The sequence below is a fragment of the Centroberyx affinis genome, unplaced genomic scaffold (assembly GCF_046629955.1).
Source record: "Centroberyx affinis isolate AG114_WGS23_722 - 3 ecotype Tasmania unplaced genomic scaffold, CSIRO-AGI_Caff_v1 ptg002745l_1, whole genome shotgun sequence".
NCBI lineage: Eukaryota > Metazoa > Chordata > Actinopteri > Beryciformes > Berycidae > Centroberyx > Centroberyx affinis.
This window is the reverse complement of record NW_027280909.1, coordinates 88,531-104,597: the sequence shown is the minus strand read 5'-3', so window position 1 is coordinate 104,597 and position 16,067 is coordinate 88,531. Positions and strand designations below refer to the sequence as shown.

General features: G+C 43.2%; 1 protein-coding gene across 1 annotated transcript in view; it reads right to left on the bottom strand.

The window, feature by feature from the left end:
- Positions 1–495: 495 nt before the first annotated feature.
- The window catches only part of fasn (fatty acid synthase), a 53,342-nt gene continuing 37,770 nt past the window's right edge, over positions 496–16,067 (bottom strand). Inside the window, 12 exon segments of the mRNA XM_071535633.1 lie at positions 496–3,360; positions 4,353–4,604; positions 5,425–5,523; positions 6,454–6,665; positions 6,774–7,001; positions 8,282–8,473; positions 9,427–9,821; positions 10,628–10,719; positions 11,701–11,852; positions 12,804–13,005; positions 15,082–15,305; positions 15,614–15,736. Coding sequence (XP_071391734.1) covers positions 3,223–3,360; positions 4,353–4,604; positions 5,425–5,523; positions 6,454–6,665; positions 6,774–7,001; positions 8,282–8,473; positions 9,427–9,821; positions 10,628–10,719; positions 11,701–11,852; positions 12,804–13,005; positions 15,082–15,305; positions 15,614–15,736 — 2,309 coding nt within the window. The 3' untranslated portion in view covers positions 496–3,222.

Below are 16,067 nucleotides of genomic sequence, written 5' to 3'. Positions count from 1 at the left end.
AATTCTGACTTTATTCTCAGAAATCTGACATTAATCTCAGAATTAAAATACATTTTTCACATGTGGCCCTAATCCTCTTCCATACAAGGCCCAGGTTGAAAACAACCAGAACAAAAACAACTGTCCACTGTATGCATATAAAAAAAAATGTATGCTACTAACATTACTTCTTGGTCTTTATCTTCAGGTGCTGCATTCCGTTTGGTTTGGTGTTTTTTTCACATTGATCCCTAATTTGGTTTTCTCTGTGTTCCCCTTGGTGTGTTTCTTGGAACTCAAGGAGCGTAGTTTTGGAAAAAGAAATGAACTGGCTTGATGGTCCCGCCTCTAACATGGCCATCGGCCAGTCATAACTCAGGATTTTGGGGTGGCACCTGGGGTGGCCAATCAGATTTCAGGCTGGCCACCCCCCTAGACACGCCCCAGATTCATACAGCATCCATCCACCATCTTTCACATTTCATGAAAAACACACAAAAGTCGTGAAATCGTTAGTGACAGGCCTTTATTTTGGACTAGTAACAATAAATACTGGAAATATTACAACTTGAGCGAGGAGCGTATGCCGTCGCTTCCTCCTCCTTATCGCTGCAACCAATCGTCGCCCTCGACTACGGTCACCTGACCCGTCATAGACCGGACGAGCGGTCTCAGAGGTCAGGTCGGTCAGCTGTTGCGTTCTCGGGGGGGGGGGGGTTGGGACAGGAAAGGTCATGGGAGTCAAAAAAAAAAAAAACGGCTGCGGGAAGACGCACGCCGCCTCTCACCGCGGATCCCGGGTCGGACGATGTGGACCCAGTTGCATATGGGAGCTATGCATTTTAACCATGTAATGTCTGACCCAGGATCAGGAATGGAGGGGTTAACATCTCCCTGCTCCTCAAGTATTTATTCACAACCTAAAAACGGTGGTTGGGACAAGCTACGACTTTCAGTGAGATATTTATGTACCGGACCTAGCGGGAACAACATCAGTGTGGCTCTATCCACTGTACCTTTACTATAGGTTCCACTCAAAGTACCACCGTTCACCGTGCGTTCACACTGCCAGCAACACGATTAACAAGTCCCCATAAATCCAAGTCCCCGTAAATCCAAGTCCCCATAAATCCAAGTCCTCATAAATCCATTCACTTCCTACAGACTTTCCTACAACTTCTATTTAAAGACTACAGGAATAAAAGTCTTAAAAACCATGCGAGGAGAATGGTTGCATCCATCGTTGGGGTCGATGCTAAGAGTTTTTCTGTTTATTTTTTTATTAAAGGTGCATTAAGTAAGATATTTTTACTGCCCCATAGCACACCTGACCATAATATATCTGTGGTGGTTGATAAGGTTGTTGATTAATACCAGTGACTCAGTGATTACTTAGAGATTTATGGCTTTCAAGACTCACTTTCTGGCCCACTTTCTGGTTTTAGAACAAATATATATGGACAAACATCCACTTCAAACAAAAACTCAAATTAGCTAGCTGACTCGAAAATGTGATTTGATTATTTATGACAGCTACAGGCCACCGTAAGTTGCGACAGAGACAATAGAGGTCGATAAAGTCGGAAATTACTTAATGCACCTATAATGCTGTCTAATTAGCGCTTGCTGGCTAGATATGTTAACTCATCAAAACGATGTAACAGTAAAAAAAAGTCGATATCAGAGCAGCAAAAACACATGATTTTCCTGTTCAGAACCTTGTAACTGCAGACCGAGCCGATGGCAGTGTGAACGCAGCCTTACAGTCGAGGCTTTCTGAAGTTTATATTCGAAACATTCATAACTAAATTCATTAGTCTCGTATCATAACAATATTTCAGGAATGTTGGGAAACATTTTCACAGATAAAAAAAAAAGAAGACTGTTAATTTGTTAAATTAGTAACATCCCTTGTGAATAAGTACAATATCATTTTTAAGCAAAAAAAAAAAAGCAATTGCGAATTTCCTTTTCATTTCGTGAGATGCTGAGACGATCCGCTCTGTAGATCAACAGTATGACCTATACACCTCCAGCCGGTCATATAAGAAGGCTCACACAGTAAAACAATACTAGCCAGACGATAACACTGCTTCCAGAAGTTCACTTCAATGTGTGGAAGAACAAAATATTATACCAGGAGGATATACCAAAAGTAATATTTTCTAGCACATTATAGCTTGATAATCATACAGCATATTGTGAAAACACTTTCAGTTGCATCCCAGTTGTTTTCAGAGGCTTTCCTTAATTTGCTGTGTGAGTCTACCTCAGTAGACGAGGATAACACAAAGTAAACAACGAAAAAAAAACACCCAAAAACATTATGGGATCTTGGTAAACAAATTGCTGGATGCAAAAAAATAAAACAGACGAATAAAGGAGACGTAATCGCCGACAATTATTTGCAGATAGTGATATTAACCGAAAAATACTGGTGTTTTACCACAGCGGTTAAACAGGTGAGTACAGGCAGAGCAGCTATATACAGGTGAGACAAGAGGCCGCTCGTCTGCGTCATAAGAGTCTCGCTATTGGGGGGGGGGGGGGGTTGAGATGCACATGTACATGGGTCCTCCCACACGCATGTTAATTCATCTCTACAGATATGAAACACCCTTTAGCAGACAGGCGGAGGGAGGGGGGGGGGAGGAGGGGTTGAGCAGCATTAATGTGACAACAGCTACAGGGCGGGGGGGGGGGGGAGCTAGGCACTAATCTGCTGACAGTTATTTTTCCAGTTGTTTTGAGGTTACAAGTATAGGTGAAACACAATGCCTATGACATTATACTACAGTTCAAAACATAATAAGAGACACAGAATAAAAAACAAACAAAAAAAAAACAGTTGGTAACATAATGAGAGATAGGTCAGAACATCCTACTGGTAGAAGCTTACAGCACATTGTTTTGTTTTTTTGTTTTTTTTTTTCAAATGGGAAGATACCAGGTAAGAGCTCTGATAGGTCGGGGAGGGGGGGGGGGGGGTGAGTGTCCTTTGCGGGAACAGACCAATGGGATTCAGGAATAAGGGATAAGGTGCGTTTTGGGGGAGATATAGGGGCAGAAGCTAAACGGATAGAAACGCGTCGCGCGAACGTTATTCTACGCAAACCGATTTCTATCTGAACGTCCTGAACCGATTCAAGGGCGGGGGGTTGAATTCTGGGTGTGCGGTGGAGTCGGAGGGGTGGTGGCGGGGTGTGGGTGTGGGTGTGGGTGTGGGTGGGGTGGGGTGGGGGTCTAGCCTTCCCTCGCGGTGACGCGCGGCTCGGCCAGGGAGCTGTGGATGATGCTGCTGATGGACTCCACCCCGGCGCCCTCCAGGAAGGTGCGGTGGTCGCCCTCGATGACGTGGATCGACAGCTTGCCGTCACACACCTGGGGAAAAAACACAGAAGAAGACACGGTGGGATTTATGCAGGCTGACTGGAGGTTTCATCAAGAGACTATAAATAAAAACCCCAACTCAATTTCAGACTTGAGAACAGTGGTGTCGTGGTGAAATATGAATCCGCAAGATAAACAAAAATGTATTCTGTTTTCAAAAAAGGCATTAACCTGAGCTAACCCCTTTTTTCCCTCTTCCCTTCCCATCGGTTTGATACGCCCATCCCCCTCGTGTGAGTGTGTGTGCGTATACTGCATCAGTGGTTCTCAGCGTGGGGTCCGGGGACCACCGAGGGTCCTTGAGGGGGTTCCCCGGTCGCCTGATATCAGGCAGAATTGTCAACTCGTTCTGCTCCATTTCCATCTTCAGTCTGACATTGCCTCCACTCTAAGCGATTTCCGTGGGGGGGGGGGGGGGGGATTCGATTTTCCCTAACCGATCACTAGAGACCGACGTATCCGCCTGAATCTAATGTCATTTTGAGTCGACGCTGATGCGTAGCCATGACAACACCAGAGACGGTTCAGGAAGTATAGAGCATCTTTGGCGACACGGAGCCAAGTAAAAACAAAGTACGATGACTTTTAATGGATTTAGAACAGCCTGGATAGCAGAGTCTATCTTGTCTATAGCGGTCTCCATTGTTGTTATTACTCCAGACCAGAATCAGTCAACTCTGTGGAGTGGGCGGATCCAAAGGTCTGGACCCAGGCAAGGTTCCCCAGCAAATTGATGAATTGTTAAACTTCAGCATTATTTCATTTACAAGAAGTTAACACAATTAGAGAATGTAGAAGAATGACTGTTTTGACCATAGCTTCACTGTTATCTCTCTACCTACAATACAGACAGTCATGGAATTGTGGACAAAGTCATATCTAACAGTAAAAATATTCTCAGATTTGGGTCTGAGAGACAAAATCTCATGGGGGTCTGTGGCTCTAATGTGGACTAAATTACGGGGTCCTTGATATTATCTGACCTCGCTCAGCTTGTAGTCGGCTCCCAGGTTGTCTCCGTAGTCGCTGCTGGTCTTGGCGCGCAGCAGGGTCACGTTGCCGTGGTACTTGGTGGCCGGCACGTAGCCGTCGGCGGCCTTCAGCTTGTAGTAGAAGGTGGCGGCGGCGAAGCGCAGCGAGTCGCGGCTGACGTTCTTGTGGCTGGAGGTGATGAGGTCCACCGCCACGTTGACGCGCGCCTCCAGGTCCGACAGCGGCAGCAGGGTCTCCAGCAGCTGGGGGGGGGGGGGGGGCGGGGAGTGGAGCGGGTGAGACCGGGTTAGGTTTAGATTCAGCCAATAGTAATAGGATACAGCATCCAGGACATACAGTGTTGGGCTACAAAATGATTTTAAAATGAATTTATTTGATTTTTTTTTTTTGCCTGAGACCTATACAATGTTTTCTATTGCACTAAAGTGATGAGGAAATTCTCTATAGTTTTTATGAAGTTAGAAAATTCAAATAAATGAAAAATAGGGTGTGCAAAAGTAAGGGGGTGTACTTACTTCTGCACACCCTATTTTTCATTTATTTGAATTTTCTAACTTCATAAAAACTATGAGCTAAATTGTGTCGCTGACAAATATTTGATCAACGTTTCATATCTTGCTGCTCAGACCTCATATTCAAAATTGGAGTTATTCTGCCTTTTTAGGCAACAAAAGCTTTTCTTATTACTTGAATGTAATAGAAAACATTGTATAGGTCTCGGACAAAAAATTGAAATAATTTAATTGCACAATCATTTTGTAGCTCAAAAACTTAAGGGGTATACAAACTTTTTCAAAAAAATCATAAGAATAAAGCAAATGGAGTGGTATCAAGCAGAACCCAATTGACTATTACAACACTTAAAGCAAAATATATATGAATGGAAAATATGACAATATATGAGCTACAGCATGAATGCAGGTTGTGCAAAATGACAGCAGAAGAGCACACTGAGACAAAGAAAAATGAATATATATACAAAAATATCTTAAAAAAACATGAGATTACATGCAGTATGAAAATAAATGAAACATATAAAAGTGTGTGTGTGTGTGTGTTTACCTTGTTGTACTCGATGCCAGTGAACTGCTGGATGAAGGCACACAGAGCTTCGGTCTCGGCCTCAGACTCTTTGCCTGGTGTCAGCTTGGCTCTGTAGCTCTGGACACCAAAAAACTCAGTTAGTGACTCCGAGGTTATGGATTTGGAAAGTGTTATTGTGTTATTGCAAGTTATTTGAGTCCAAGTCCTCAATTTGTCCCCTAAACCAGTGGTTCTCAATGTGGGGTCCGGGGACCACCAGGGGTCCTTGAGGGGGTTCCAGGGGGTCCCCAGCAAATTGATGAATTGTTAAACTTCACCATTATTTCATTTACAAGAAGTTAACACAATTAGAGAATGTAGAAGAATGACTGTTTTAAAGGTTTCACTGTTATCTCTCTACCTACAATACAGATAGTCATGGAATTCTGAACAAAATCATATCTAACAATAAAAGATATCGTCAGATTTGGGTCAGAGAGACAAAATCTCATCAAATGGGGGTCCGTGGCTCTAATGTGGACTAAACTAGGGGTCCTTGATATGAGGTTGAGAATCACTGCCTTAAACCACATCAATACTATCTATCACATTAAAAAGATACACTGTATAGTCTTATAGAATGTGTATAATATCAATATTGCTCTTTGTGACGTATCAAATCACATGTGATCCATGCAAGGTTCCCACTGTGGCTTGGATGTAAAATTCAAGGACTTTTCCCATGACTTTCCACTTTTAAGTCATATTTAAGTCATATTTAAGTCATACTTAAGTCATATTTAAGTCATATTTAAGGGCTTTCATTGGCCTGAAAATGATCTTCCCTCCTGGTTTGTTAATGTTGTTTTTCAGTCTGAAAACTAATGCAACAAATGTGAGAAACAAATCAAATCCCCTGACTTTCCCTCTCAAAACTCCATGACCAGTGGGAATCCTGCACCATAACATCCAAACTGAATCATATTATGAATATCTTAACAACAGTGTGTGTGTGTGTGTGTGTGTGTGTGTGTGTGTGTGTGTGTGATGCGCTCCTCTCCACCTCACCTGCGTGTAGGCCGCCACGTAGGAGTGCGACCCGTCGAACAGGAAGAGGTACTCCACGGCCCGGCCGAGGGTCTGCAGCTGGGAGCCCATCTCGAACGCCACGCAGGCCCCGAAGGAGTAGCCGGCGATCCGGTACGGCCCGTCCGGCTGAACCTGCCTGACGCAGTCCACGTAGTAGGCTGCCAGGGCCTGGATGCTGTCCAGGGGCGCAGCTGGACGAGAGAGAGGGGAGGGGGGGGAAGAAGATTGCTTTGGGTTTTGGTTTGCGGAATTCAGGAAACCGATCCCCGCGTTTTAAATGAACGTGTGTGCTGGTGTACCTTTAGTGCACTGCAGGCCGTAGCAGGGCACGCTCAGCTTGGAGGTGAGGGTCTTGAAGGCGGCGATGGAGCCCTCTATGGGGTGGACCAGGAACAGCGGGCGCTCCTGGCTCTGCACGGCGTTGAGCGGCGTCACCGTGGGGCCGTCGGGGTTCACCAGCAGGAGGCTCAGGTCGGACTCCAGCAGGGAGCGCACGCCGCCCTTCTTGGCCGGAGACTGGCGGGACTCTGGGGGAGGGTGGGAGAGGGGAGGGGGGGGAGAGAGAGACGAGCATATAAAACATAGAAATTTAAGATTATTTAATGAGACCTGGAACTGGATTGAAGACCGATTAAGAAACAAAAAAAGCTGACAAAACCAGACTATTTCCAATTGAATGGAATAAGAGTTCGGAAACTATGATTGGGCAGAAAAAGGATCATCAGAAAATGAAATGTTAAGTGACATCATATCTGTCAAACTGAACCCAGTTCCGTATTAATCCAAGAGTGGACATGCATAATGTGACCAACTGGAAGTGCAGTAATGTAACACAATATGAGAAAATCATTCATTCATTCACATATGAAACTACACAATTCATAGCATTTGTCTCTTGTTTGCTTTACCTTCCAATTCTGCCTCGACTAAATATCACTGACTGTAAAGAATCTGTCAATACCTCTATCTACTTTTATAGTTATATCAAAATGACACCTGATTAAAAATAAATCTGCATAACATGGTGAAAAAGTTAAGACCTCTAATTGATTGATTGATTGACTTTGTCCGATAAATTAGAATACAATGTACAAATGTACATACAGTACTAAAATTCATCAGGATATCGCAATAAAGTCACATGACTTATTTCCATTGCGGTCCTGAGGTCTAGGCTAGGAGGCAGGCAGGAAAAGGGAGTGACATGTATATGCTACTAATATCCCATTTTTACACATAAAACACCTAAAAAAAAAACCCATCAATATTATACAATCATGAAAATAATTAAAAATCACACAAGTTCAGAAACCAGTCCAAACTTAGAACTGTCCTAGAAACGATGTTTCACTATACTAACTTACTCAGCATCCATTTTTTCAGTTGTTTTTTAAAACTATTCAGAGAATGGGCAGATTTAATTTTGTTTTGGGATTTTATTCCACTCCTCACCACTGTGTAGAGAAATGCACTTCTCCCCTACTTTGCTTTTTAGATTGGGTTGTTTCAGGTCAGATACACTAGCCCTCGGCCATGAGAGTCCCGAACATACTGAAAACACCCGGTAAAATAATTTGGACATAGACCTTGTAAAGTCTTATAGACCATAATAAGTTTTAACTGTTGAATTCTACCTTCAGCAGGGAGCCAGTTCAACTCTTTAAAATGGTTTGGGCTAATGTGTGTTCTTGGACGACCCTCATTAGTTTGTTCTGAGCTTTTTGAGGCTTATCTTTTGTTTTTTTTAGTTATACCACTGTACCAAGGATTCCCTGCTTCTAGTATGCCTGGATACATTCCCTCATACCTTCTGACCCCCCCGGCTTGCTGCTGGACAGCTCCCGCAGCTTGTTGATGGTGAGCTGCCGGATGTCCCTCATCGCCATGACGATGTCGTAGTCGCGCTCCAGGGTCTGGCGCACCTCCACGCCCATCAGGGAGTCCAGGCCCAGGTCGGCCAACGAGGCGTCGGCGTTGAGGCTGCTCACGTCGCGCACTCCTGGGGGGGGGGGGGGGGGGGTGACAGTGAAACTTTAATGAGCCCCAACTTAATATTAGCTCGAGAAATAAATAAAGAACTAGACGAATGTGACTCTCTAGACATCTTAGGTCGTGCTCACACCATTCTGCTTTTTTCAAAACGCCATTGCCCTTTTTTTACATTAAAGTTAATTAATATCGAGCGGCTGGAATGCTTTGTAGAGTTGAAATCAGTTTGACTTTTTAAAAGCAGCACACATGACATTCACTGTTTTTTTGGGTTTTTTTTGTGAGCCGACCGATCACAACGAAACATACTGTATGCTAAACAGTGTTGGGAAAAGTACTCAAATCCTTTACTTAAGTAAAAGTAGCAAAATCAGAATGGAAAAATACTTCATTAAAAGTAAAAGTTCTCCATTCCAAAAAAAAAAAAAAAAAAAAGTATAGAAGTATCAGCAGTAAAATGTACTTAAGTATCAAAAGTAAAAGTCGTCATTCTTTCAGAGTGTTAAATTATTGAAGTCAGAAGTATTTTAATGTTGTCTGTCTAACTGCTCCATATACTGTTGGGGAGTTTAAACATATTTTATGAGCTTATCGTATATTTTGCATGTAAAACCTTATTCTGCAAAGTAACTAGTAACTCCAGCCGGCAGATAAATGTAGTGGAGGAAAAAGAACAAGATTTCCCTCTGAGATGTAGTGGAGGAAAAGTAGAAAGTCTCACAGAATGGAAATACTCAAGTAAAGTACCAGAACCTCAAAACTGTACTTTAAGTGATGATGTTGGTGCCAATCCTCTCATCAGCTATTGGGTAAGGAGACCAAAAGTCGGTGTAGTTCTTTAAAAGGAGAGGGCAGGACTACTACTATTCTTCCCCTTCTTTGATATTAATCCACATCCTCCACAAGGTTTACGTCTCACAGTTAATCTTTCTGGGTAGGGAGTGGGGTTTTTTTTCGGCTTACCCAGGATGTGGGCTACGGCCTCCACCAGGTCCCTCTGGCCGCCGCCCTCGCTCGTCGCCGCGGCCCGCTCTGCCAGCACGAAGCTGGACATGACCGGCCGCCGCTGGCACAGGAAGCGGTCCAGCGCCTCCAGGCAGGAGGCCACGCGCTGCGGCAGGGTGCCCCCGATCACGGCGTCGTTCCCGCCCATGGTCTCCAGCACCACGCCCACGTCGCCGATGGCGCCCCACTGCACGGCCAGGCCGGGCAGGCCGTCGTGGCGGCGCTTCTCGCACACGCGCTCCATGGCGGAGTTGGCGTAGCCGTAGTTGCTCTGGCCGGCGTTGCCGCGGCCGCAGCTGACCGAGGAGAAGGCCACGAAGTAGCTGAGGTCGGGGCACAGCTCCCTGCTCGCTCTGCGGGGACAGGACGGGGACAGACAGAGTGAGATTAGGAGCCAGCACCGATCCGTAATTTGTTTCGAGTCAAATCAAACAGGGGGATTATTGGCTTTTAATGAAGACAGAACACAGACAAATGCACAACTAGATATTAACTGTGTGTAAATATTGGTGGTTTGGGTTCTCGGGGTTTTGTACCTTTGCTTTTGCTGTTTTTTCTTATGCTCTTTCTTTTATGTGCGTAATGTGTGTGTTCCTTACTGTCATTTTTCTTTTATATGGTAAAAAAAATCTAAAACGTACACCCATATGCTCATACTGTTTTCAATAAAAATATTTTGAAAAAAAACCAACTAGATATTAACTAATATTTATATCACAAAGTAGTCAGACACTAGGGCTGAACAATTCATCGAAATTTTATCGAAATCGCAATATGGCCTATTGCAATTTTCAAATCGCAGGAGGCGCAATATTTGTTAAAGGTGAAATGTGTCAAAATACCATTTGAAATGAAATATTGTGGTGCTGCAGAGATGTCCTGGCCTACACATCATATTCTACAGACTTAAGAAAACATCTTTGTTTGGTACAGATCCCTGCAAAAAAATCACACCATAATCATTTTAATACGTTTTTCAATGAAAATGAGAATAATGATGTAAAAATGATCATTCCCTCTAATATCGCAAATCATATCGCAATTGCAATATCAGTCAGAATAATCGCAATTAGATATTTTTTCAAAATCGTTCAGCCCTATCAGACACACTACACTTTTCAGCAAACTAAAAACATGTCTGTGTGTGTGTGAGTCTTACTTGTCCAGGTTTATGGTGCCATCATATTTGGGTTTGTTGACGTCAAGGAAGAGCTGAGGAGTCAGGTTCTCCAGCATGCCGTCCTTCAACACCTGAGAGAAGAACAGGCGGACGAGGTTTAGAGGGAAGGGCGGGCACAGGCGGTGGAAGTGGAGAAGTTGTTTGATAGAACAATAATAGCCAAGAGGGCATTCTTTCCTTTGAGCATGAGTATGACAGTAGGAGGTGGAGCCATCAATATGACAGTAAAGAATGTCCTCAACAGTATCATGGCTTTTATATAATGGTTACCAATGTGTACTTTCTAAAATGTTTTCTTCAATGTTGTGTACATACATCAGAATAAAAAAACAACCTGAAATATCACCAACTAGCTCCCTGGTTAGTATTCAATGTATTGTATTCAATCAATAAAGCTCAGCTACACTACACAGCTGCTTTGACCAATCAGATTACTTGGCTGAAACTATCCTAAGGCTGGATGATAATTCAATATTATCGTTTATCGTCTTCCAGTGGGATTATAATGTGATGATATGGTGATTTTGGGATATCGAGACGCACAATTCTGCTGTCTGAACTGATGAGAACAAGCTCATTTTATTTATAAACTCAGACAAAATGAAGTGTGGCAGGAATATTATGTGAAAGTTTATGTTTAGTTTGACATCACACCAAACATTACCATTCGGTTCAATATGATGAATGTTAATTTGATTATTTAACGTGATTTCGCTTATGTGAGCCATATCGTCATATATATCGATATCGAAAAAAATCCTTATGATTATCGTGATATTGATTTCAACCATATCGCCCAGCCCTAAACTATCCTCAAGGGTTAAACCAGTATTTTTGGATTAAAACTGCTATTTTGTGCCTATATTCAGTATCTTAAAATCTGACCATACCAAAAGATTCCCCAAAAATAACAAAGATTCTGTGTTTCTCATATCTGATTTTTCATAAAAGCCCAATATCGGTGCTGTACTGATCTAACTCTGCTATCCGTTTGCATAATAAGACAGAGGGGAAGAGGTTTGACGGGAGGACCAGACGGCGAGGTGTGTTACCATGGCGAGGTGGAAGACTCCGCCCACTGGGCCCAGCCCGCGGGCCTCGGCGATGAGTCGCTCTGTTCCCTCCACTGTGCTGACATCACTGGTGGACACCAGCACCTCCACGCCCTCGCCCTGCCACTCACGCACCCGCTTCGCCTGGTAACCTGCCACCAAGGAGGGGAGAAACAGCCAGTATGAGCTGGAGAAAGGCCTCTTCTAAGGCATTAACAGTTCATTTAAATATTAATATATTATAATGCTGTATGAAAAACACACACCTGTGACCGCATAACAGTTCATTTAAATATTTATAGAATATTATAATACTGTATATGAATACACACCTGTGACCGCACAACAGTTCATTTAAATATTAATATATTATAATGCTGTATGAAAAATTCAATTCAAAACAACTTTATCAATCCCACTAGGGGAAATTGGTTAAAAGCAGCTTGTTCACACAGAAAAACACAGTAACATCAAACAATACACCAAGGAGCTAAAATGTGGAATAGAATCTATAAATAAATAATGTTGATACTTGAACTTGGTAAACACAATAAAAGATCAGATAAAAAAAAAAAAAAAAAAAAAAAAAAGTGACATTGACATTGAAAAGTGGGATTGCAGAGGGGATAAACGGTTTTGAATGGCGGTTAGAAAAACACACACCTGTGACCGCATAACAGTTCATTTGCATATTATTTTTTGGGGATTATAGCGCTGTATGAAAACACACCTGTGACCGCATGACAGTTCGTTTCAATATTTATATATTATAATACTGTATATGAATACACACCTGCGACCGCACGACACTTAGTTTAAATGTTAATACGCGAACTGAAAACCATCTCTCATACCGCTGCTTATGTGTCACGTTGCAAGGCCACTGTGTTTACTGTTAAAGAAATATACCGCTTTATGGAAACGTTGAATTATTACTGATTAAAAATGGAAGATTTCTGGAACGTCTGCGTCACTCGAGGCGATTTTAGAGCAAAAGCAAAGAAAACTAGAGATTAGCATAGGATTACCATGCACTTCAACTGAATGGTAATGTTAACACTGTGGAAAAACAACTGTCTACAGGCTGTGTCGGGCTCCCTTACCGTTCCGGATGCCCGTCCTGGAAGTGAGCACCAGCTTGCGCGCTCCTCTCTCCGTCAGCCACTGGGCGAGCTCCAGGCCGAAGCCTCCCAGGCCGCCGGTGATGATGTAGGAGTGGGAGGCGGGGCAGGAGGTGCGGCAGATCGCCGGCAGGGACAGGGGAGCCGCGGCCCGGGTCGCCGCGCCCTTCTCCTCGCCGCGGACCTGTACGGAGACACGGGTGGGAGGGGGAGGGGGAGGGGGAGGGAGGGAGGGAGGGAGGGAGGGTGGGTGGGTGGGTGGGAGAAAGAGGGGAAGAATCCATTTAGCCCTGGGAAATGCCACGTTGTATTAGATCAATGTAAGCCGACAGCATTGTAAAAAAAAAAAAAAGTGTACAGATTCAGTCAGATGACATCTATGGTTGGAGGCTCTCAGACAAGGCGACAGTAAGCATGTCATCCCCTACTGGGCCAATCAGTAACAATAATGTAACCTTGCTATTGTTTATTGTATATGACAGGAGTAACTGAAGCCTGAACTGGAGCCGTCACTCAGTGAACTAGATATTTTGAAATGTGTTTTTTTTTTTATTTTTTTTAAATTTTAGGCAAGACTTTTTATGTAAAAATACAAGGGCTGCAACGAACAATTATTTTCATTATCGATGAATCTATCGATTATTTTTTCCATGAATCATTTTGTCTATAAAATGTCAAAAATAATGACACATGCCCATCACATGCCCAAGTTTCCAGAGCCCAAAGTGATTCTTCAAATTTCTCAGTCTGACTAGCAGCCAAAAAAGTCTAAGTATTCACTTTAGAATGATATGAAACGGAGAAAAGCAGCAAATCTTAGCATTTGTGAAGCTGTAAGCAGCAAATGTTTGGTATCTTTACTTGGTAAATGACTAAAATGATTAATCGATTATCAAAATTTGAATAGATCAATTTTCTGTTGATTGACTAATCAACTAATTTCAGCACTAAAAATACATTTTTATGTAAAAATACACCCATCTTATCTGTCTACATCGCAACGTAGGCCGTCTGTCTGGGGAATATGCAGTTGACTGATGTCATGTTATATGATTTCTGGGTAATGAAGTCCTTCAAACTTTACAACACTCAAACCGTTATCTCCCACTGCTACTTGGGGATGCTCAAGTGCAAAATTGCCTAGTGCGGCTTTAATCATTCACAGATTACAAGAAAATATAAAAGCATCATCGATGGTATAGAAGTGTGCAGGGAAGATCAAGGAAATCTAGTAAAGCTTGTGGGGTTTACAGTTGTCTTCTAATAAATCAGTGCAAAATAACAATGAAAAAGCCTTAGGGGGAAACAATTTTTTCAAGAAACTCAAAAATGGTGGAAAATCCACTATGCCATACACTGATTGTCCTGGAGTCAAATCTGTAGAGCAAGGATAGCTTGAATGTCACTCAAACTTGCAGTGTGGAAGATATAACTGGTTATTAAAATTGTGTGACACTTAGGGAACACATATTAACGATTAACTATGGGTTTTCCCTCAATAGTTTCATAATTTCCCTCAATAATATGTGATACTAGTTCCTTATAACCCCATACTGAGCAAAGCAGACAGAGCCCAATTCATGTGCAACAACTTCCTCACTGCCTGCAAGCAGTAATTAGGAGGCTATGTGAGGGAAAAGCCATAGTTAATGGGGTTTACTTGTAGAATAAAATAGTGCAGAATAAGGTGCTAATAAGTGGCTTGTAATGACTCATAATGAGCCATTACACTACTAATATGCATGTTAATAAGAAACTTATTAATAGTTAATATGTGTTCCCTAATCTAAAGTGTTACAAAAATTTAAAATTTGACCTGTAATTGCAGCACCTCCCTTAGGCCAATCAGTGCAATTTTGAAAATGCTGGAAGGCAGAGGTGGAATGCATTATTACCTCCGCCAAGGAGGTTATGTTTTCGGTGCCGTTTGTTTGTTGGTTTGTTTGTTTGTTTATTTGTTACCTCCACCAAGGAGGTTATGTTTTCGGTGCCGTTTGTTTGTCTGTTAGCAGGATTACGGAAAAACTACTGGCCCGATTTTCATGAAACTTGGTGGAAGGGTGTAGCATGGGCCAAGGAAGAACCCACTAAATTTTGGAGCGGATCCGGATCTGACTCACGAACAATCAATAATAGCACGAACCTTGGCGGAGGTCTGCACACTCCGAGTGCCCTTCTAGTTCCCCTGAGTTTCCATGAAATCGAACAAACGAACAATCCACGGTCCCCACCACGCCGATATCAAAACCCTGGCACTGACCTGCAGCAGGACCTTGCCGATGTGTTTGCCCTGAGCCATGTATCTGAAGGCGTCCTCCACCTGCTCCCTCTCGAACACGGTGGTCTTCAGAGGCTGCACCACGCCCCCCTCGATGCCCTCCTTCAGCAGCTGGGACACCTCCTCCCACTCGCGGTTGCCCTCTTCGAACAGGGCGTCCAGCAGGATGCCGTGGAACGCCACGTTCTTCAGGAACAGAGCCATGCCTGGGGGGGGGGGGAAACAGAGGGGAGAGGGGGGTCGGGTGGGGGGGGTCAACACAACCATCCAACGCTAAAGATATGCTGACAAGTGTTAAAGAAAGGACCAGTCCAGTCACTCCAAAATAATAACTCTTATTACTCCCTGGAAGCAGCAATTTGTTGAATGGGTTTGGTTACTAAATCAGGTCCGGATTCACTAAGATTCCATCAAGTTGTGGCACAAACAGGCTCTTCTCAAAGAGCTCTGCACAAGTAAACAGCCCCTTCATCACTAACTACAAGTGCAAATTGCAGTGCAGCCTCATACTGACCCAGTGGTGAGTTGTTGGACAGGTCGTATTTGCCGATCTCCAGGAACCGCCCGTGTCTGGCCAGGCAGCGAAGGCTGGCCTGCAGCTTCTCCTCAGCCAGGGAGTTCAGCACCAGGTCCACACCTACACACACACACACACGCACAATAATATGACAGATAGTCCAGGATTAAAAAGTTTTGTGTATTTGTGCAAAGTGGTGAGGTGGGAAGGATATGACATTCAGAAATGTAATCAATCTATTTTGGAAATATTTTCCTACATGAAATTCAATGGATTCTGCCCATCAGGAGACATAATTCTACTTGTCACCAATGCAGCTTCACTTATTTCACGAATTTCCAAGTGTCAATACGTTGAAACCAGAATAAGAATAAGAAGAATAAGGCAGATCACTCCACTAGTATCACAAGTGATGCTTAAATCGAGAAAATCAGAAACAAGTGAAATTATC